Source organism: Trachymyrmex septentrionalis, unplaced genomic scaffold (genome assembly GCF_001594115.1).
Source record: "Trachymyrmex septentrionalis isolate Tsep2-gDNA-1 unplaced genomic scaffold, Tsep1.0 scaffold62, whole genome shotgun sequence".
Classification (NCBI taxonomy): Eukaryota; Metazoa; Arthropoda; class Insecta; order Hymenoptera; family Formicidae; genus Trachymyrmex; species Trachymyrmex septentrionalis.
In genome coordinates this window covers 1,816,102-1,839,778 of record NW_017305800.1, presented here as the reverse complement: position 1 = coordinate 1,839,778, position 23,677 = coordinate 1,816,102, and the positions used below count along the sequence as shown (strand labels likewise).

At 29.5% G+C, this 23,677-nt stretch overlaps 3 protein-coding genes and 1 pseudogene across 7 annotated transcripts in view; 3 read left to right on the top strand and 1 right to left on the bottom strand.

Moving 5' to 3' along the window:
- The window catches only part of LOC108752965, an 8,721-nt pseudogene extending 7,681 nt beyond the window's left edge, over positions 1–1,040 (top strand).
- Positions 1–6,453, top strand: part of LOC108752966 (sphingosine kinase B-like) — a 16,499-nt gene extending 10,046 nt beyond the window's left edge. Inside the window, exon 4 of one of the 2 annotated variants that reach the window (XM_018494238.1) lies at positions 6,357–6,453. Coding sequence is in view for 1 of the 2 variants with exons in the window: in XM_018494239.1 (XP_018349741.1) it covers positions 6,050–6,068 (19 nt within the window). In the remaining variant the exon portion in view is untranslated. Of the gene's footprint in view, positions 1–6,049; positions 6,081–6,356 lie in introns of those variants that run through there. The other variant, XM_018494239.1, reaches the window with a different exon arrangement.
- A 2,370-nt stretch (positions 6,454–8,823) lies between these two features.
- LOC108752968 lies at positions 8,824–11,720 on the top strand. Its single transcript, XM_018494240.1, has 5 exons — positions 8,824–8,935; positions 9,044–9,081; positions 9,486–9,632; positions 9,723–9,813; positions 11,593–11,720. The coding sequence occupies exons 1-5, from the start codon at positions 8,917–8,919 to the stop codon at positions 11,634–11,636; spliced, it is 339 nt and encodes a 112-aa protein (XP_018349742.1). The 5' UTR covers positions 8,824–8,916; the 3' UTR covers positions 11,637–11,720.
- Positions 11,721–14,433: 2,713 nt separating this feature from the next.
- Positions 14,434–21,245, bottom strand: LOC108752978. Of its 4 annotated transcripts, none has more exons than XM_018494258.1 (15): positions 20,482–21,245; positions 19,311–19,397; positions 19,171–19,242; positions 18,631–18,775; positions 18,142–18,272; positions 17,762–17,896; positions 17,486–17,650; positions 17,305–17,393; positions 17,052–17,229; positions 16,571–16,799; positions 16,019–16,180; positions 15,715–15,869; positions 15,255–15,490; positions 14,847–15,051; positions 14,434–14,711 (listed from the first exon to the last, which is right to left on the bottom strand). In XM_018494258.1, the coding sequence occupies exons 3-15, from the start codon at positions 19,226–19,228 to the stop codon at positions 14,464–14,466; spliced, it is 2,136 nt and encodes a 711-aa protein (XP_018349760.1). In that variant the 5' UTR covers positions 19,229–19,242; positions 19,311–19,397; positions 20,482–21,245; the 3' UTR covers positions 14,434–14,463. The 4 variants fall into 4 exon arrangements, with proteins under 4 accessions (XP_018349760.1, XP_018349759.1, XP_018349758.1 ...); XM_018494257.1 differs by having other exon boundaries at positions 19,311–19,354; XM_018494256.1 differs by having other exon boundaries at positions 19,171–19,397; positions 20,482–21,244.
- Positions 21,246–23,677: the final 2,432 nt, after the last annotated feature.

The window sequence follows — 23,677 nt, the reverse complement described above, 5'->3', positions numbered from 1 at the left end:
AAGTGAGTGCTTCATAAAAATTTTATAATATTTAACAATTGTTTTTATTTTGTAAAAGATATATGCGTAGTTACAATATAATGTTTTATTACTATGACTATGATTTCAAAGATAAGATACAACAATCTCAAAGAAATTTTCACTTTAATGCTGGAATAGTCAAGCTAATTGTTTAACATTTTTCATGTAAGATAAATGTACTAATTAGTGAACAATTAGTAAATATGAGAGAATTATTGAGCAACAACAAAAATTGTAAATATTAAATTTCTAATAATATGTACAATTCTAAATAAATTCGTTATTTATAAATTTATTAAGGATAAATATGTTTAAAGTCATAAAAATCATTAAAATTAATCTTTAAAATAATTAATTAATATTAAATTTTTGTCATTTTGCTTAATTAATAATTGGGCCATGTCCACTAACTGATATTTATCTTACAATTAGATTGTTTTTATCAATTCTTTTAATTTATCTTTATTATTGCTTAGTGCTTACATCTTTGAAGTTATATTAAATATATTTATATCGTAAATTGAACATATTTATATACACTATTATATTATATTTATATCATATTTATATTTATATATTTTTTGTACATTAAGGGAAAAAGAAAAGACTTTCTTATCTAAATCTAGATAGGGAAGTTTTTTCTTTTTATATCAATAAGATAGAAAGAAGACAATTGTTTTCAATATTCTCGATTGCTGTAGCATTAATAAATTTTGCAATAGCAAATGTAGATATTTAGATACTGAGCATATATATTTATATGTTTAACAATCTTTATCCTATAAACTATATAAAATAATAAAAACTTCTTTACATAATTATAGTATAAGGTAGTGTAATTACAAACGCATTGCAATGTTTAACACGTAATAATTTATATTTACAGACGTGAAATTACTGCATGAGGGAGCCTGTTAATAAGGCCAAACTGGATAACAAACGATTTACATTATATGATCCACGATAATAAATATTTTGATGAATTGATAAACGTAAGAAAAATATTTATACATTGTAATATACACTGTTAAAAATGTCATAAAATTAAAATGTACTTTTAAGTTACATAAATTAAATTCAATTTTATGATACTAAATTAAATTTAATGTATCAACTGATAAGTATATTTGTGTATTTGTACATGAAATTTAATGTTACTTTTCATAAAATTTTACGAAGTTTAACATATTTTTTTATTAAATTGCATAAAGATTTGCATGAAATTTAATATAAGTAAACGTTAAATTTAGTTACTTATAACTTCATTTTTATTGATAATATTAAATATTTTTAATGTACTTGCTTAAAATTTACTTGAAATTTGCATTACATGTAACGAAAGCAAATTTCTTTTTTTTTTTTAACAGTGTATACTTTTTAGTATGGTAATTTTTATTCGCAATGTTAAACCTATTGAATTGATATTTGTTTGGCAATTGTAACATCTTTTATTAATTTGTTATTATTGAATTTTAAGAGTTTTATTATTGTATTCATTATTATATATGATATATTGAGTTCATTATTAATTTTAATATTGTTTTTTTTTCCTTAAAAAAATACACAATTTTCCCAATTTTTCCATTAATGCTGTCTCCTTATATATTTACGGAAAAAAACTATTCAGGTTCAATAGTCACTATTGGTGGTGTTCTAATAGTTACTATTGAGATTCCAATAGTTACTATTGTAACTCCAATAGTTTCAGTAATATTACATATAAATACGTGCAATATGGAATTGATGTCGAAATAATACATTTAATGACATTAAAAGAATTAATATATCTACAAAGCGACATGCCAAAAAATAGTTTGAAAATGTTAACAGATATAAATATAATTTCAAAAATGCAATAACCCAAGTAACAAGCTACGTCATTTTGTTGTCATTTTGACGTCAATTGACGTCATTTTGATGTCAGCTTGTTACCAGGGAATAATAATATATCAAGAGTTACGGTAAGAGCATATTAATTCTGTTTTCATCATGTAATTTTAATTTTACTTTTATCTTTAATTTTTCGATATTTTATTTATTACTCGTTTCTTCATACATATATATGTCGCTTTTATATCTTAAATATTTTTCTATTTTATAATTTTATATTTTAGCAATAATAAACACAACAATATATATGTATACCAAGAAATTTTATGTAGTTTACTTTCTTTCTAATTAAATTTTTATTGATCGCTAGTAACAGTAACTATTCATCAATAGTACTATTTACCAGGGTTGGCAAAACGTTAGCTCATAAAAATAAGGTTTTTTTGCAAAGATATATATCCGTCCTATTAAAGGTTCCGTAGCAGTCAATATGCCATGATTGTTGTATTGACTCGCTCTCCATTTTTACTGTGAAACAACACTGTGCACAGTAAATAGTGCACAATAGTCTTCGCTATATTAGCACGTACAAATTAAGTTCAATTTAAATGCAGCTAGATTTTGCAATTTGCAGAAAGATCCATTTATACACTTATATGTTATGGCACTGATCCTATAAATACCTATCCCGATACATCGATGTTCTGTAAACTTATGGTCTTATTCCCCTTTCAAGTGCCAACAACGACCATCTGCCAATGGTATTGTTGATTAACAAAGGCTCGCCGTACAATATTGCACGGATACATAGTATCGCTTCTTTGTGATTAATAAATATGACATAAATATGACATGTAGGTGAAGATAATTGCGATTTTTTTAAGGCTGATAAAATGTGACATTATTTTAGTCTATTTCTTTGCTTTATCTATTTTTTATTATCTATTTTTTGTTTATATGATAAAACCGGCGTATTACTTAAGTGTTACAGACGTTTATCTATTAACGTAATGATACATTTTTTTACTTTTAAGATTTTTATATTACTAACTCAACATTTTATTAAAAATTTGCTTGACATTTGAATTGCAGTAAGAAAAGGCGATGTTGCAATTGCAAGAATCAAATAATAAACAACACAATAGAGATACTAATAATCTCTAATGATATTATTTAATTCTTACAGTTGCAAAAAAAATTATTCATAATTCAGAATTGAACAAAGATACAAGAAATATCTTTATGGCTATACGGGACAAAGAACTTCGACGTAACTAGTAAGGCGCTATATATTTTTTTAATTTTGATAGAAATGTTTTTAATGATTGAATACAATTTTTTTATAATAATAATGTACAATAAAAAGGCTCCAAATCTAACAATAAAACTTAAGGAAATTTGCTAATGAGAACCTGCATCGGGTATTCAATGTGATAATAATGACTCATGTATTCACAAAAATATAATATAATATATTATTATAGTGACCTTCTTAGTAGTTTGAATATCCGATAAGATACGACAGACAAAGATTACAGTATTAACGAAGATTACAGCTTAACGGTGTATTTTACATTTCTGACAACATTTATCAAATGCATTTAATGTTACTGGAGGATTTGATGTTACTGGACTATATTTTTTGCACTTTGAAGAGGATACAATATTGGTGTCAAAACGTCTGTAATTATATTATTTTAGCAACTGAGAGCGGCGAGCTACTTGGCGAATTGATACATAAACAAGTATTTCGCATCACAAAATATGAGTATTTGAAATAATTTTTTTATTCAGCAATAAATAAAATAACATTTTATTAAAGTTTATCTGTTAAAAAGTTTTATCTGTTAAAAAACCTCCATTTATCAACATCGCTTAACTGTTTTGAAAATTTTTTATAATATTATTGTTATTCTATCTACACATATTATTTCTTTTAATACTTCTAGGTCTTCCATTGTTAATAAGTTTGAAAATTAGTGCAAAAGTATATTGCAAGTATAATGCAAAAAGTATATTGAGCACTTTTTTTTATTTATCATACACTTACATGCAATACAGAGATAAGCATCACAATTTGCAATTAGATCCATAAAAAGAAGCGCAACTCAATACTGCCAACAGTAGGTCGTCGAATTTCTGTTAATAGATTACCTTAGAAACATATAAAATATATAATTATCGATAATTAGCGGTCTTTGATCAGGCAAACTTTAACAAAATGTTATTTTACTTGTTGAATAAGAAAATACAAAATATTATTTCAAATATTTCATGCGCAATGCGAATTGTTTATGCATTAATTAAATTATAATATCTCCATTGTATTGTATATTTTTTATTATATTCGTATATTTGTATATATGTCTAGCATGGGAAGTAAGTAAGATCGTTACTTTTGTCGTTATTTTTTATGATAATATGATTTGATAATGACGCTGCAATTTTTTTATGACACTAAAAATAATTAACTAAACGCTAAGATTGGGAGAGTTACTTTTGAAAAGTAACTCGTCACCATATTACGGGTTGTTTATTTGTTGAACAGATTTTTTATTTATTTTTATAAAAAGTATTTAAAAATAAATTTAAAGTTGAACTTATAATAGCATTCTTAATTGTCATAGACGACATTGGAATTCGATCCCATTTGTGATACGAACAACGTTATTTGTAGCAAACGAGGAAAATTACGAGCAACGATGTGAAATAGGTGAAACACTTCATAAAAACATTTTTTTATTTAATAATTGTATTTATTTTATTATATAAAGAATATATGCGTAGTAACAATATAAAACAAGCTTTCTATCAGAGCGACAATGTATCGAAGACAAATTGTTCATTTTAACGTTAGAATGATCAAGTTAGTTGTTTTAATATTTTTCAATGAGTCACGTAGTTCTATCAATTTTTTTAACTGCCTTTATTATTATTATTATTATTATTACTATTGCTTAAATCTTTGAAGTTATATTATTTATAAGAAGAAAATTGATATTAATACATAAATTATGATAAAAAAAGATAAAATTAGATAAGAGTTTTTTCTTTTTTTTGTATATACATCCCATACCACACGTAACATAAAAAGAAAACCATTCTTCTAAATATCCTCGGTCGTTTTAGCATTAACAGATTTTGCAACAGCAAATATATTTACCGGATATATTTATACATTTAACAATCTTTGTCTTATAAAATATTCAAAATAATAAAAAATTCTTACATATAATTACAATACAAGAGTACAATAGCAGATTGCGAACGCAGTAAAATATATGATCATCATATAATATTTTATATTTACAGACAGTAAAACCGAAAGATCGGAAGATGGGAAGTGTACAACAGATGAAACTGGATAACTTACAATTTTCATTATAATACAGTTTATGATAATAAATGTTTTAATGTAAAATTAGCAAACTTAAGAAAAATAAACATACAAGGGTGATTGGAATATGATTTTTTTGTGTGAATACAAATCGCGACATTGATTTTTGTACTGAGTGACAGGTGGAGATATCTGCTCATTTGTTGCAACATCGCAACAATAACTGCAGAAACAATTTCCACGAGGCTATCTATGTCGAGCGTGAGTAGACGGTCTCACTTAGTATAAATTTGCGTTAAAACATATGCACATCTGACACATCGTTTTACTCGATAGTTGTGTAAGTTGATTGACAAAATGAAGATTGACCCTAATTTGATTGATCGCCTTGGCATTCCCACAAAGAGACTGATCGGGCAACGTCGTCGACGATTCCATAATATTTGATAATAATGATGAAGCAAACAACGGAACGCCGAGCACGAGTAGCATCAGGCAAAGGACAATAAATAATAATAATAATAATAATAATACTAACAATAATTGTTCATGTGTCGCGACTGCTGAATATAACCCGGTATACGTCACCGATAACGTAACCTACTAGAATATAGGAAGATGTAATTGCACGAAAAATTGTAATCCATGTAAGTACTACATTACTCCTACATTACTGTTCTTTTTTCGTTATTACATTAAATTTACTTAAACTTTCTTAACATAAATTTTCATAAAGATTCTCTTCACTACTTCTATTTGAATCATTTATAATTTCTTATTTCGACGAATAAATTATCTAATAGCGCTCAATATTTTTTAAGAACTTGAGATGAAAGTGATCAGAGCTTGCGAACCATATAGCCAGCTGAGCAGGAATTGAATATCATATGGTGTTCACACCATCACTTCCATATGATAAACATGACATATAGGCAAATATAAATGTTAATTTTTATGTAAAACGTTTTATCTTTTTGCTTTATTATTATTTTTTGTTCGTATAAACAAGTGATAAAAAACTGTCACGTTTTGAATGTTACAAACTTATACACGACGTCTACTAGAGATAAATATTAATTTTAACGTAAAACGTTTTATTTTTTTGTCTTATTGTTATTTTTTGTTTGTATAAACAAGTGATAAAACTGTCACGTTTTGAATGTTACAGATTTATATACGACGTCTATTAAAGGAAATTTCTGATATACCCAATCATTAATTCCTGGCCATCAGCATCAACATTTCGCAAACTTCATGTATTAGTAACGTTTGATGTATTCCATTACATTTTAAATGTATACATTTTTAATTTGTAATTGCTGTTATGTTCTGTAAAAACTACGGCTTATGAATATTTATACATACTTATATTAAATTTATACGTTATATACATTAAAGTATATTTCTACTATAATTATATTAAATTAAAATGTAACATTTACATTACATTAAATTAGGGAATTAGTTAATACTCCATTATATGAACACTTACTTATTATATTTTAATATAACTGCGGTTATCAATTATTAATTACAGCAGTATGCACGCACATATGTCAGCATAGAAACTGCAACTCTTCATTTTTTATGGTTTTAAAATACTGCGCAATAGCACAATTCTATTGTAGTTACTAATAACGCGACTGCAAAGGTAATAATTACGTCGATAGAATATTACTAATATTCTTGTGTATATGTGCGCAATAAGAATAAATCTGACAAATGAATGCTCACTTGTTGAAATGAGACAATCTGAATAAGCTACGACAAATTCTTAAAAGTTTTTTTTTCTTTGTTAAATGTACTGATGAATTTCTATCCAATATTCTAACATTATTGTTTCAATTTTTTGTTAAGAAAAGAATAACAGTATTGTGTGTTTTTTTTTTAATTTTAAAACATCTTTTATATTGTAAAGATATTAAGTTTCACTATTTTTTAATCTTCTATTTTCGAAAAAAATTCGAAAATTATTATGCAGTGAATAGGTCATATCATTATATTGGGGATTTGCTATTCGCTTATACTTACGCGCATTATAGACAGAACTGTTGGTTGGCAATCGCGCTGCAAATCTAAATGTTTTCTTTTAAAACATTTAAAATGTTCAAACCTTGTAGTCACTTCTTAATTGTTTAGAAATGTTTTAAGTCTAAAAATACATAAAGCGCTTTTTTAAAAACACTTTATATATACTTTAACGGGAATTTAAAGCATTTAAAGCGTTTTAAATATTCAAGCATTTCAAACGCATTAATACATTATTAAAAATAAAATGTTAATTTTAAAAACTTACTTTTAAGATTTTGATATTACTAACTCAACATTTTATTAGAAATTTGCATGACATTTGAATTGCAGTGATAAGAAAAGGCGATGCTGCAATTGCAAGAATTAAATAATAATAAACAACTCAGTAGAGATACTAATATCTCTATTGTGTTGTTTATTATTTAATTCTTACAATTGCAAAAAAAATTATTTATAATTCAGAATTGAACAAAGATACAAGAAATATCTTTATGGCTATACGGACAAAGAATTTCGTCGTAACTAGTAAGGCGCTATATACTTTTTAAATTTTGATAGAAATATTTTTAATGGTTATATAATAATGGAATATCATTTTTTTATAATAATGTATATATATATATAATGTTTTTTAATAATAACGTACAATAAAAAGGCTCCAAATCTAACAATAAAAGAAACTTAAGGAAATTTGCTAATGAGAGCCTGCACCAGGTATTCAATGTGATAATAATGATTCATGTATTTACAAAAATATTAATATTAAAATATATTATAATTACAGATGTCGACGATTTCGACATCAATATTATATCCTTTTCAAAGTGCAAAAAATATAGTCCTCTAGAAACATTAAATGCATTTTATAAATGTTGTCAGAAGTGTGAAATACATCGTTAAGCTGTAATTTTCGTTTGTCGTATCTCATCGGATATTCAAACTACTAAGAAAGTCATTATAATAATATATATTATATTTGTATAGTGCAGGTTCTCATTGGCAAATTTCTTTAAGTTTTTTTATTGATAATTTTTTTAATTTGACTTGTTAATTGCACTCTTACAGTTCTTTAGAGTTTGTCAACACTCGAGAAGACCTGCAGTTTAAAGCCGATTCCGGATGGCGAACGCAAAAAATCGCATATGCGGGACACAGGTGGGATCGAATCCGGATTCACAGATCGCGAGTCAATCGCACTGAGAGCGACGAGCTACTTGGAGAATTGATACATAAACAAGTATTTCGCATCACGAAACACGAATATTTGAAATAATTTTTTTATTCAGCAATAACTAAAATAACATTTTATTAAAGTTTATCTATTAAAAAGTTTTATCTGTTAAAAAGCCGTTAGTTATCAACATCGCGTAAATGTTTTTAAAATTTTTTAATATTGTTGTTATTCTATATACATATTATTTCTTTTAATACTTCAAGGTCTTCCATTATTAATAAGTTTGAAAATTAGCATGCAAAAAGCACTTTATTGAGCACTTTTTTTTATTTATCATACACTTACATACATTACGGAGATACTCATCAATTAGCAACTAGATCCATAAAAAGAAGCGCAACTGAATACTGCCAACAGTAGATCATCGAATTTCTGTTAATAGATTACCTTAGAGACGTATAAAATAGTATATAATTATCGCGCACGATAATTAGCGGTCTTTGATCAGGCAAACTTTAACAAAATGTTATTTTACTTGTTGAGTAAGAAAATACAAAATATTATTTCAAATATTTCATGCATAATGTAAATTGTTTATGCATTAATTAATTAATTATAATATCTACATTGTATTGTATAATTCTTATTAGTTGCTGCATCGCCGTTTCTTATCAACGCGATTCAACAAGTAAGTAAATATTCTTTCATGCGATCTCTTGTAGGAGATAAATGGATAAATATTTAAACTATTCAAGACATTTGAATATATTGTAATGTCAAAAAATATAATCATATTCTATGCTAAGCGCAATGAACTATGATGCAGATATATCATAATATTTGTAGATCGTTTGAATTCTTAATAATTAATACATAACAATGATATTCTTATTTTATATGTTCTGTATGAATAAAAATATTATAATGAAAAATTTGCATACACACTCTGTTCATATTTTAATATTGATTTTAGTATTCTGAAATCAATATCGTGTAAAGCGTTTCGTATAATTTTGTATTTTTGAAAGTAATATTTTCCAAAAAAAAATCGGGAATCTAATATTTGGAAGTTTAATTCGATAAACATTATAGAATTTGGATAACGCAGTGGAAATAATTCAATTGGATAGTAACAGTCCAATGGCTTACAAACAATCTAATAGAGAGAAAAGGGATGATTCACCCCCTCCAACCTGCAACTCTAATGTTTCATTCGATAAATGCATGCTGAAATGCTTTGTATAACCATAATTTTTTATTAAAAATCTTTTACATCTTTTTTTGAAAAATAACTTTAATGTTAAACCTATAACATCATTCCTTTGACAGATAATATTGGTTTACGATCCTGTTTGTGGTACAGACAATATTACTTACATGAATCGATCACAACTAAAATGCGCGCAATGTTGTGGAAAAAGTAAGATACTTCATTAAAATTTCATTATTTTTAAGTTATTTATTATTTACATGAAAGGCACATGCATGGCAGTAACATAAACAAGCTTTAGTGTAACAATGATCTCAAAGACTTTTTTGGTTTGTCACTAAAACAAAAACTGGTCGTTTTAATGTTTTCCAACAAGACAAAGAGATTCTTTTTGTCAATTCTTTTAATCCGTCTTTATTATTATTATTGTTCAAATCTTTGAAGTTAAATTAATTATATTTTTGACAATTAAATTAATAGTTACTACAATGCAAATTAAAATTGCAAAAAGAATTTTCTTTTTTACATGCAAGATCAATAGAAAACCACTCTTCTAAATATTCTCGAGTCCAACATTAATGAATAATACAATAGCAAATATTAATTTATCCAATATTTGCATTGAAAAATGTATAAAATAATGAAAAATTTTATATATTAACTACTAAACTTAGTTTTGACGGTTTTTTTTTGCTTAAAAAACTCATTTATCTCGATATCAAAAGCAAAAAATGCATCAATCAAAGTATTTGCCCTCGCTAGCTATACATTTTTCCCATCTTTGTGGCAATAAATGGATTCCGCGACGATAGAACGATTGGTCTTTTGAAGCAATCCATTCATTGATTCATTTTCACACACCCTCGTAATTTCTGAAGTGTATCCACCAAGCCGTGCTACGATCGGAACAAGTAATAGTCTGAAGGAGTTAAGTCTGGTGAATACGCTGAGTGCGGGAGAACTTCCCACTCGAGCTGCATCAGTGTTTCCTTGACGGCTTTTGCAACGTGTCGTGCAAAAGCATAAGTTTGCGTCGATTGCTGGCTACTGCTGGCCTTTTTTCCAATGATGCTTCATTCAGACAGTTCCATTGTAATTGAATATCGATCCCCCTCTTTCGTTCGGTTTGAGTAGTTCATAGTAAACGACGCCTTGCATATCCCATCAAATGCAGAGCATTGCTTTGTGACCATGGATATTTCGCTTTGGTGTAGATGTTGATGGTTGGCCAGGATCCACCCATGACTTTTTGCGTTTGGGATTATTAAAATAGATCCACTTTTTATCGCCAGTCACCATGCGCCACAAAAACTCTTTTTTTTCTGTCTGGCAAGCAAAGAAATAGAGATGTTTAAGCGATTCGCAATGGCATTTTCGGTTAATTCGTGTGGCACCTATTTTCCTTCCTTTTGAATTTTTCCCATTGCATGTAGACGTTTGGAAACAGCCATCGGAGTAACATTTAATGCTACAGACAATTCTTGGAGCTTTTAAGCTGAATTTTTATCCAATAATGCTTACAATTCGGTGTCTTCAAACTTTTTCGATTGACCTGAGCGTTGTTTATCATTCGCATCATAATCACCACTCTTAAATCGTTGAAACCATTTTTAGCATGTTCTTTTTGATGGAACACAATTGCCATAAGCTTCGACAAGCAATTTATGAGCTGCAGCTGCAATTTTTTTCAAATCAAAGTAATGAAGCAGCATAAAAAAATAACTTATCACGTTCCATGTTTAATAACAAAAAAAAAATGGCACTGTTCGCTTAAATAAATCTTTTCGCACTGAATTTTATTGACAAATGTCTAATCTCTAAAATGCAGCCAACTTCAGATGTCAAAATAGATTACACCTACAACTAGCGTCATTTAAATATGAGCCGTTAAAACTAAGTTTAGTATTTAATATAATCAGTGCGTAAGACAATGCGATTACAAACAATGTGACTAAAATAATCAACATACAATATACTTTTTGTTTACAGATGTAACGGTAAAATGTTCTGGAAATTGTACAAACTGCAACTGAATAACTTATAGTTTTCGTTGTAATACAATTTATTATAATAAATATTTTAATCAAAATTAGCAAATGTAAGAAAAATAAACATATTTACACACCGTAATGTATATATAATATTATATGTATTAAATATTTTTATTTGCTTTATAACAGAAAATAACAGTTTAATGATTTTTTTCATTTTGATCTCTTTATATTGTGAACGATTTTAGAATTAACGTTATGAATATCAAAAAAATTATGTAAATGTGCTTTATGTTATGATATTTAAATGTTATTATTGTTAATATAGATAGAATATATCTAAGTATATCTCATATAAAATATGTAAAATTATCCGCATTATAAATATATATATCGTCTATAGACAAGATTCTTGCTCCTTATAGATCACAGGTCTGGTAATTATAACGAAGTGATTCCAACTATTCCAAGACTGATTGTACTGTCGGAAGATAGAGCGATTTCTCTAAATAATCGACAATTTACGCAAACGATATATGAAACCATCGACATTGTTGTCACATCTCTTTTCGCACAAAATAACACCAATTGAATGAATCGAATCACTCATAAAAACAGCCGAAAATATAAAGAATATTATTTAATACCTGCTTTACGACTTCAGGTCTCGTTACAGCATGCCTGAGTATTGCCAATAATACGTTTTAAAATTCCACGCAACTGACCTTCATTATACAGACACATGCAAGTTAAATGCAATTAGATCTTGTAATTTGTAGAAAGGCAGATCGATTTATTTACTTAGTTATGTTATGACAATAATCCTATAAATCACTCATCTCGATACGTCGATAGTCTGTAAACTTACGGTCTTGTTCCTCTCGACAATGTCTGCCGATGGATGGAATCGTTGATTGACGAAAGTTGCCGTACGATATTATTATTACGCGTATACAATTGTAAATAAAAAGAATTTGAATAAAATAAATAGGATGAGAAGTAAGTAAGATCGTTACTTTTGTCATTATTTTTTATGAAAACGATTTAATAGTGACGCAGTCTTTTTTATGACACTAAAAATAATTAACTATACGCTAAGGTTCGGAGAGTTACTTTTGAAAAGTAACTCGTCATATATTACGGGTTGTTTATTTGTTGAATAGACTTTTTATTTACTTCTAAAAAATAAATTTAAAGTTGAACTTATAATAGCATTCTTAATTGTCATAGACGACATTGAAATTCGATCCCATTTGTGATACGAACAACGTTATTTATAGCAATCGAGGAAAATTGCATTACGAGCAACGATGTGAAATAGGTGAAACACTTCATAAAAAGATTTTTTTATTTAACAATTATATTTATTTTGCTATATAAAGAATATATGCGTGGTAACAATATAAAACAAGCTTTCTATCAGAGTGACAATGTCTCGAAGACAAATTTTTCGTTTTAACGCTAGAATGATCAAGTTAGTTGTTTTAATATTTTTCAATAAGTCACGTAGTTTCTATCAATTTTTTTAACTGCCTTTATTATTATTATTACTATTGCTTAAATCTTTGAAGTTATATTAATTATAAGAAGAAAATTGATATTAATACATAAATTATGAGAAAAAAAGATAAAATTAGATAAGAGTTTTTTCTTTTTTTTTATATATACATTCCATACCACACGTAACATAAAAAGAAAATCATTCTTCTAAATGTCGTCAGTCGTTCTAGTATTAACAGATTTTGCAACAGCAAATATATTTGCCGGACATATGTATATATTTAACAATCTTTGTTCTATAAAATATACAAAATAATAAAAAATTCTTACATATAGTTATAGTACAAGGCAGTGCGATTGCGAACGCAGTAAAATATATACTCAATATATAATATTTTATATTTACAGAAAAACCGAAAGATCGTGGAAAGTGTACAACAGACGAAACTGGATAACTTACAAAATTTTCATTATAATACAGTTTATGATAATAAATGTTTTAGTGTAAGATTGGCAAACTTAAGAAAAATAAACATACGAAGGTGATTCAAATATGAAAAGATTTTTTTGTGTGAATACAAATCGCGACATTGGTTTTTATACTGAGTGACAGGTGGAGGTATCTGCTCATTTGTTCGAAGTGTTCCAACATCGCAACAATAACTGCAAAAACAATTCCACGAGGCTACAACTATGTCGAACGTGAGTAGACGCCCTTACTTGTCACTCAGTGTAAATACATCCACTAACATTGATTTGTATTCAACACAAAAAATTGTTTTGTTCATATCTGAATCGCTTACGTATATACACACCGTAATGTATGCGTAATATATATATGTAACAAACGTATTTAATTGTTTTATAAGCAAAAATAAAAGCTTACTGACTTTATTTTTACATATAATCATTTTACGTTAAATAATTTTAAAATTAACATTATCAACATGAAATTATAATGGGCTTTTATGAGATATTTAAATTGTTAAAATTTAATTGTACAAAAAAATATATATTAAATTGGTGAAAATAATTTATTTCTTTTTTAAAAATTTAATTTTTGTTTCAAATAAAATTAATAACTCATATTTCTTAAAAAATCAAATTGAGAGAGAGAGAGAGAAAACCATTTCTTATTCTTCAAAAAAATAAATCCACATCACATAAAATAAATAAATCCACATCACAAATAATAAAGTATATAATTAAAGTCCTAAAATATGACTAGTGATTACTTAAAAATTTTACGATTTAAAAACTTTATTATAAGTGTAATAATATTTTTCATTCTTTCAACTTTATTTAAAACTTTTTATATCAATAATATTTAAATTGCCCTTGCATTTAAAAAATCCGGAAAATAAATCTATCATCCGATTGAGGAATCGTTTCGATCGGCCCACCTGACCCTTCGTGCAATTTCAAAGTTTCCTCCGTGAATCCCATAAAGATGTCTCGCCAATATCTGAGCTCTGTCTTCTTCGGCTTCTACAGCCATTTTTCTATAGCGACGAACGGCTATAATGCAACCAGCGGTGAGTGCAATTTGAATTATTAACCAAAAGATCAAAAGACCCAGAGCTAGACTCGCGTCCACGCAAAAGAGACTGTCAGATTCTGGAAAAAAAACTTGTGTAACTTCGTTAACTCTGTCATATAACTTTACTATCTAGAATTTAAAGATGCAAAAATCGAATTTCTAAAATCGAAGTTTCCGACGCTTGGAGGTAGCGATACCGATATTAAACTCACTTCCACCGGTGATCAAAAGCGTATCAGGATTTTCCCTGGATAAATGGTCTGCCGTTATCACTGGACTTTGAACGACGATAGATAGTTCTAATGGTAATTCCACGGGCGTGAGGTTTCTGAAAATTTCAGTTACCTCGGCAGTGACTGGCTCCTCGATCGACCGTCGCTTCCTGCCATATGATGGCTGTCCTCCTCTGCATATGGCCTTCGAAGAAATCATAAATTTCAAATTTTCTCATTTTTTAATTAATCTAACTAATTTATACAAAGATACTAAATTATTTTAATTCGTTAAAGAAATGTTATTAATATTCTTTTTTGTAAAAAGAATTTTACTATATTTTAATATTATATTCCAAAGTATAATAATGGCTTAAAGAACTTAAAAAGAATATGTAGTCTGTTTACCGGCTCACATTCCTCGATACAAAATCGAACGATGACGTTAAATCGAACGATTTGACTGTCGGGAAATTTAAAGGCAGTAAATGTTGAGATCAAAGATCGGTTATCAATTGGATCCTTTAATAGCGCAGGAAAGGTCGCCGGATCTGTTGGACATCCAATTTCGTCAAGAAGAAGGTACGAGGATTCTCCAGATGCGCTACTAGCTACGAGGTGTCCAGCTGCGATGTCGTAAGTTCCTGTCAAACCAAAGAATTATAATATAATTTTTTTCAAAATAAAATATATTTATAATGCAGCTGAAATTGAATTTACGACAAGTTAATTTTTAATATTTCTTAATTAAAGAATTATTCATGCTTATAACACTTTTATTAAGAGAAGTTCTAGTATGAAGTAAAAATTTAGTAAAAGAGAAACTATAAGCTGGGGATATTCTATGTAAATGTACAAGGCTATTCACCATTTACGGGATGAATTTCAATTCTGAGAGTTAGCTTCTGTCCCAATTGGGTAACGACAGCATCCATATTGCTTTCGTTGAGAATCCTCATCGTCACCACTGGCACTTCGGACGAAACGTTCACTACAATTGAGCCAACCGGCGGTACGCCTGCGCTACAAAAGAATAACCAGAGCCGGAATATCGGGGACACTTGTCACAGAATCGGGACGGTTTTGCATCAGGTGGCAGTTTAAGTGAATATGTTATTCATTTCAAATAATTGTGAACGCTATTCTGTAAGAATTAAAAAAGCTAAACTTACTTTGGGTCCTCGAAAGAGAAATTCGAATGAACGGTCACGTTCCTCGGTTCCGGAAGACCGCTTTCATCTAAGGTGCATCCAACTCTCACCGACTGATCTCCCAAACGCTGAATTATCGGATTATACTGTATCACAATAATACCCCAAATCAACGTATGCGTCCTGAAAAAATTCAATAGCTTAGAGTTAGTCTTTAATTCGATTAGTATTATCATATCATAATATAATCTCTTTCATTTTTTTTTAACGCATTTGACAATACAAACAAGGAAAGAACGGTTTTATTGATTTAAAAATTTAACAATAGTTACAGATCTAAAAAATGATGAATTTTAGACTCAAAATAATTTTTTTTTTATACAAGATGTTTAAACTGTTGATAGAATATCAAAATTTTTTGCAGCTTAAGTACATACTTTAGTTCCTTACATAACTACTTTGATAGTCAACAAAAGTATTTTCAGATTTGTACCTATACTTAAATTTTTATATACTTTGCTAAAATAGTTTTTCCATAAATTGATTCTATTAGATGATTTCGAGAGCAAGTACCGATTTTCATTGTTGATGGAAAATGCGGGTATAAGGCCACATACGAGATCAGGCTTGTCAATTTCCTCTTTCTTTGGCAGCGGTAATCTTAATATCGTAACATTTTTCCCAACACCATTGACGCTGCAAGTCGTAATATCTCCATATCCATTCGCGTACATCCGTCCTATGAAGGGCTCCGCAGTAGTCAGTATTATTGTCATTGTTGATTCGCCGCATTCCACTTTCACTATGAAACAAGACAATGCCAGTATGGAAAATAAATGAACAATAAAATTTATTTTAATAAGTAAAACAGCTATAACTATAACGTGCGCATAATATAAAATAAATTAATATTTCAGGTCATTGAACATCTTATTATTTAATTTTTATAAATTTTATATATTCCGTCTTTACGCTTTTTTGAACGATAAATCGATTACTATTTGATATTAAAATTTTATGGCCAAAGTTTGTAAAACTATCCGTGTAAACGTACGATCTATACAAGGTTCTTGCTCCTTGTAAACCACATTAGGTCTGGCAATCAATGAACTGACTCCAAGACCGATTGTAGTGTCAGAATGCAGTAAGCAAAGCGGTTTCTCCTCCAAATAATCGACAGTATAAGCTCTGCATATAAAACCATCCATGCTGCGATCACATCTCTCTTCGCACTAAAAAAATCGTGATTGAGTAACAGTTGAATGAATCAGTTGACTCACAAAAACAGCAGAAAATACAAGGCATACCTGCTTTACATCTAGTCCTGGTAACGCCACGTCCGAGTATGGCAATGATACGTTCCGAAATTCTGCGTAGGAACAATAGCTCTTCGCCGCTGTATCAGAGTACGTAGAAATTAAATTCAATTCGAATGCAACTCGATCTTACGATTTACAGAAAGACAAAGAGATTGATTTGTCGACTTACTTATGTTATGGCACTGATCCTGCAGATACTCGTCCCGATACATCGACGATCTGTAGGCTTGTGGTCTGGTACCCCTTTCGAGCCTTGACAACGAACACGTGCCAATGGTATCATTGATTGACAGAGGCTCGCCCGTACGAAATTGCGCAGACACACATTCATTCCCTGAGGTCATTTTGTTATTAAAATTGACCGTACACAGCTTATAATTTCTTGAAAATTTCAATTTATTTAATAGCTAAGACTCGACACAATCCATACGATTACTTTGCATACCTGCTTGTAGACACTTCTCGTAACACTCGCTTCTTCGTAATGCTTGATGGAACCAGCCAGACTGTCCCTCTTTTAAAACAGCTCCCAAAGTTCTTTCTACTTGCCACAATCGCTGTTGTTTGCAGCTCGGCGGGACTGAAAAAACGCAAACGCAAAGAGTTCTTTAAAAGCATCTCCAAAAATACTATTTCTAATTTTTTTTTTCTAAGAAATTATAAAATTTTATTTCAACAGATTTTAGATTTTCTTCTATAAAATAATTGTAAATTCATATGTAGCATTAAATTCTAATACAGAAATTAGAAAAATTTTAGCTAAAAAAATTAATTATATTTTAATAATACTTTATATACATAAATAAAAATAGTTTTTATTATTACCTGTAACACAGATCTTATTGAAAAGTGTAGCATTCGTTTCGGGAATGAGTTCCTCGCTTTTTACTTGCACGCTGTAGCAGATGTTCCTCGCGAAGTCGACTACGAAAGCTGTGCAATTCAGACTTTTACACCTATAATAGATGAATTTTTTAACGATAAATTTACATACTTTTGTGCGTAATACAACTACGTAAATACTGTGTTTGCCTCACATAAGTACTTTTCACAAAAATTTAATGGTAATTTTCCTTAAAAAAGATGTTGCGATATCAAAAAAAGATGATTGCGCTATTTTTCATTTTCGCACGATGAAACGTATAATTTATTAAATACATCTATTAACGAACAACTACAATATACGCATGCAGAATATCCATAATTCATCTAAAGACTGCATTTACTTATGATTTCCCGGAACAACTGAGCAATTTATTCATTGAAACATAATTATAAAATCTACATGAAAGAAAGAGATGCTTGATGGATTACCTATCAAAGCAAGGCGCGATAATACCGTTGTTACTTATGGACGTCACACCATTTTTGTAAATTACAGTCTCTACAGCGTTTGCTGGCTTTGCTCCGGCGATCTTTTCCCATCCCGTATCTTCATTCTGACAACTCTGAGACCAACCTGAAGGGCACAGGTGCGCGCTTTGTAAAATGTGAACTGCAGTTATAAACAGCCTTGTATCATGCCTACACAATGCACTACGCACTATCACTGATTCTAGATAAAGAACACGATTGTACGTGCAATTCACAGACACGGACGACTGTTTTGCTAATCAAACTTATAATTAAAAAATAAAATAAAAGGTGTCAGAAATGAAAAGTACCTTTGCTAAAAAGACATCAGTAGCATTTTTTTTAATCGTATTTAAAATACTTAATTAAAATGTCTTCTCTTAATTTAATTAATTTCCATTCATTATTTTGACGAAAAAGAATCCTTTTTTCCATACTTTACAATGTATTTAATGTCCAGCTATATTTTTCGCAGTACATCACTCGCACGTTGAACCTCACCTGTGCTCGAAACAAGGCAGCAAACGAAAATCGTGCCGGCGAAACGCAATGTCGTCATCTTGAATGTTTGCACTGCAAACAACCAGGGCAAGACCAAATTGCAAGAGGTTGTTTTTCAAGAATTTCCCAGATTGTTTTACCTCCGGAACGACATCTCCTGCTTCTAATCGCGTCACTGATGTACCTGTGCAAACGTCGTTACGTAACGCCGTTATCACGTGTAAAAGCTGAAATTGGCACGCATAACATTAGGCCGCGTTAGACTTGCTGTCGAGTGGAAAAGCGGCCAAACGCAATCATCCGTCAATGATTTCTTTTTAAGGACCTCTCCCTCCTAATTTCAAGGTTTCAAGATAATGCAACGCGTTTCTCATAAGCGAGCTCCTCACGTTTTGCATGCCGCTTTTACGTCGTATTTCGTGTTTTAGTTTCACTACCTTTTAATACTACATAAGCACACAATGTAATCTGCGCGATAGCGGCTTATGGCAGGATTTATTTCGTGAAACATGAATTCTGTTGAAACTCGTGTGTTCGATAAAATAAATCCTTCTGTAATCTGTTCGTTATATAAGTCGTTTTTTTGTTTTATCGAATACGGGACAGATATAGTGCGCGTATTTATATTTCGCAGTAAAAAATGTTTTTATTTAATTGCAATTCAAAATATTCTCTTGAGAAGCAAACATTCCCTTTTGCGCGTGAAGAGTAAAAAAAAATTGTCAAGTGTTAAGTCATACTTGAATCGAAGGAGTCACACTAATGCATTATTAATACAGTCGAATGTATGATACAATATGTATATATGATGGCTCATACTTAATACTCATACCTAAAACAGTAGGTAATGAGAAGAATAACGGATGATAATAGCTAAGCTATTTTTGCATTGACACGTAATCGCACATTTAACTGATAAGTTTAAAACATGAGTAAAAACGAAGCTTTTAAAGGCAGTCTATGTTTAATAATCATACGTTACGTTTTATTCAAAAGATAAAAAATTTTGTAAAATACTGCAAAATATATATCAATTTTAAATAAATAAATCCATAATTTTGATGCGTTTGTAGTTCACGATTATATAATAAACAATTTTCGTGACGATACACTTTTTATATTCTGCAGAAAAAGTTTCAAGAAAAATGTTTACGCAAGCTCGCTTTAAGTAAAAAACAGTGTTCGAGTGATAAGCCACATAAAATGTTGGAACAAGATAAATAACTCGCGATCTCCTCGAGCTTGGAACTCGTTTAAAAATTGCGAGTTCAAGTCTATTGTGTACTTTGTACTTTGTAAGCGTTCACTCACGCTCTTGTGCAAACGCTGATCCGTCATTGAGCTCTCCTTAGCAGCGATCGTCACACTTAGCTGAGACGTGCATCGTCGGCCGGGTTAGAGATCAGAGCACCTCCTGCGCGACTTCAGCTTCATGCGCTTCTCATCGAGCCACGCTCGTGATTCACTCTCGATGGACATCCATCCTTTCGTTTTGCCAGCGGAGAGTGAGATTAATGCCGGTACGTGCCGGCTTACCGTGCAACTGCAAAGCGGACACGTAACGAAATGAAAAGCAATCGGCGTGCACCGTGCCACAACGGCGGATAGCGAGGAAGAGCAGAGGGGCATTCCATCCGCCTGCCTCTGTGATCGAACGATCGGATGCGGCTGGGTAAATACCGGCACCGCGCGACCATCCATTCACCAGTATTGTCGTTAAAAAAAGAAAGAAGAAAAAAGAACGATGGCGAGGTCGGCAAACGATTATCTGGGATGTTCCGCGCCGCCCAAGTGTGCGACGTTCGCTCACCGTTGACACAAATTCGGCCTTCGCCGCATCGTTATCGCTTTAAAGTACTCGACACTCATGTGAAACGAAGACGAGCTGTTGACTATTGAAATAACGTTAAAGATATAATATTGAATCGTTTAGATAATTATTAGCGTGATTGTAGTATGCAGATCTAAAGGAAAGTCGATTGTTCACCAGGTGGAGTAATTTTCAAAAAATCAAAATCAATGGAAGACTAAGGATCGTTCTGAGATAAATAAGAAAAAGATATTTGGATACAAATATCTCGAAATAAATTATTTAAGAGACTATCCAAAGCTGTTTAGTGAAATGTTCCAATTGTTACAATGAAGTTTCCCACGGTGTAACCATTAAAATTGAACAAGCATCGGAAGCCTGTATCGATAGTGAACATCGAAACTAGTGTCCTTCATTTTATGTAACTGTCTGGCATCGTTTACGCTCGTTAGCCAGTGGCACATATATCGATACAGCAAGACGGCACATTTAACACACTTCGTAAAATAAGAGACTATTTCGTGAACATATAATAACGACATGATATAACGAAATTACATGCTACTTTCTCGGAATTTCGTTATTCGATAATGGTGCGTTACGATAGAGATACTTTTCTGGAAATATTCTGGAATGTCTCAAGATCTTAAATGGTAATTTTAATTTGGATATTGACGAATTATTTAAAAGAAATTATATATTGTAGAAAAAAAAAATATTTTATTTTAATTTGTTTTAATTTTTTTAAATCTATTTTTATAAAAAATTGTTCACTAGCAAGTAAATGTTAAATGAAAAGTGCAATTACAAACAATACTTATACGAATTGAAGGCTAATCTGATTTATGTATTCATTTCAAAATAAATGTCTTCGCTCTCACTTTCCATGGAAAATATTTGTTTTACTTTCGTTCTTATCATATATTATGCTAATATTCTTATTACTAAACGTAAGTGAAATCATGTCGATTTGTCTATTTGAAATAGATGCGTCAAACTGCGGGTATGATGGTCTTACGTAAATAACGCATTTCTCAATGACTTGCGAAGTAACTGTAATAAATATTACCGATGTTTTATTTTATGAGCTTATGATATCTTCAAAGCTACGGAGCGATTGTTTTGGAATAGAAATACAATGAAATTCTCTAATACAAATTACGCAAGATGTTCCTAAATGAGATACAGATTAAAGTTTTTTACATATTTATATATTATTTAAATTAAACTAAATTTGAACAACATTAATTTTTATTTTGGTTTATCTTTTCTCTCAAAATTACCTTTATTCTTTTAAGTCCATTATTTATTTAATTATTCTCTTAACCTTTTAACTTTTTTTTATTCAATTGTTTTGTCTTATTTAATTTTTGTTCCACATTTCACTAATTTAAAACCTTTAAAGCTTAGTGATTTTAAATTACGTGAGATACAATTGCTCTTTCGGTATTGCAATCTATACATAATGCGATTTGGAATCCGAATGGCATGTGCAACAATGAGCGCAATTGATCCGATCAATTCAATCATTTTACGTAAATCGATCTCATCGTTTTCCGATGAGCAAGCCGATGTCATTGGCCCGTATAAATGAAAGTCATTTCCTTATTACAGATAGAATGTATGAAAAAGCATGTAGGATTTCAAACAGGTAATAGTAAATGACAAGCAAAGTGCATTTAAACGAAAGTGCATATTTATTGCATAAACAGAAATATTTACAAAAACATTTATTATACACGTTTCGTTATTTATATCTTTAACAAATATCATTATTAATTAGTTGAAAAGAAATCACTAAACGCAGATATATAAGTATTTTTATATATATATAAAAAATATCCAAACAAAAAATAAATATATATAAGTATAGCGAATTCGGTCGGACTCACTCAATGCGTCTTGATGTACATTAATTAAAGACATCATATTATATAAATTAATGTAAAGATGTATTTAATTTACGTCTGCAACTTAGATCTTTTTTGACACAAGCAAAATTTCTCTCTCAAATTTCTTCCTCATTTTTGTTCAAATTTCAATTTTTATTACATTTGAGTTAAAAAACTATTTAATATTATGTGATAGAAAAATAATCTTAAATTTCTTCATATTTCTTGAAGACCTATTATTATATAATAGAATAGCAAAAAAACTTGAGCTGGACAAAATAAACTTAAATTGCAAATGGAAAGTTAATGCAAATATAGAAACGAATTAAAGCGCAAAATCCTCAATATACTTTATTGTGCTAAAATATTGCATTTTATAATTTGAAATACGTGTGTATTTTTTACACTCGGATTAAATCAATACAATCTCATATAGCTATTTTATTTAAAAAAATATCCTGGAAACGTCCTTAGGACGTAGCATATTTATTGTATGAGACATATATGGATTTAATAAACTTCAATGGGTTCAACCGAATTCGCAAATACATCATAGACGTCAACTTATATATTAAGAAAAATTTGTAATAAGATTGCAGTTGCAATATTTAATAAGAAATAGCTTTAATTCTATCATCAAAAAACTTTTCAAAAATACGCTAAATAGTATATACAAATTATCCTTAATTGTATGATAAAATATTAAAAAAACATTAATTTTAAAACATCTATAACATCTATAATAATATTTAAAATATAGTTTCAAAGATGTGTGTGTGTGTGTGTGTGTGTGTGTGTGTGTGTG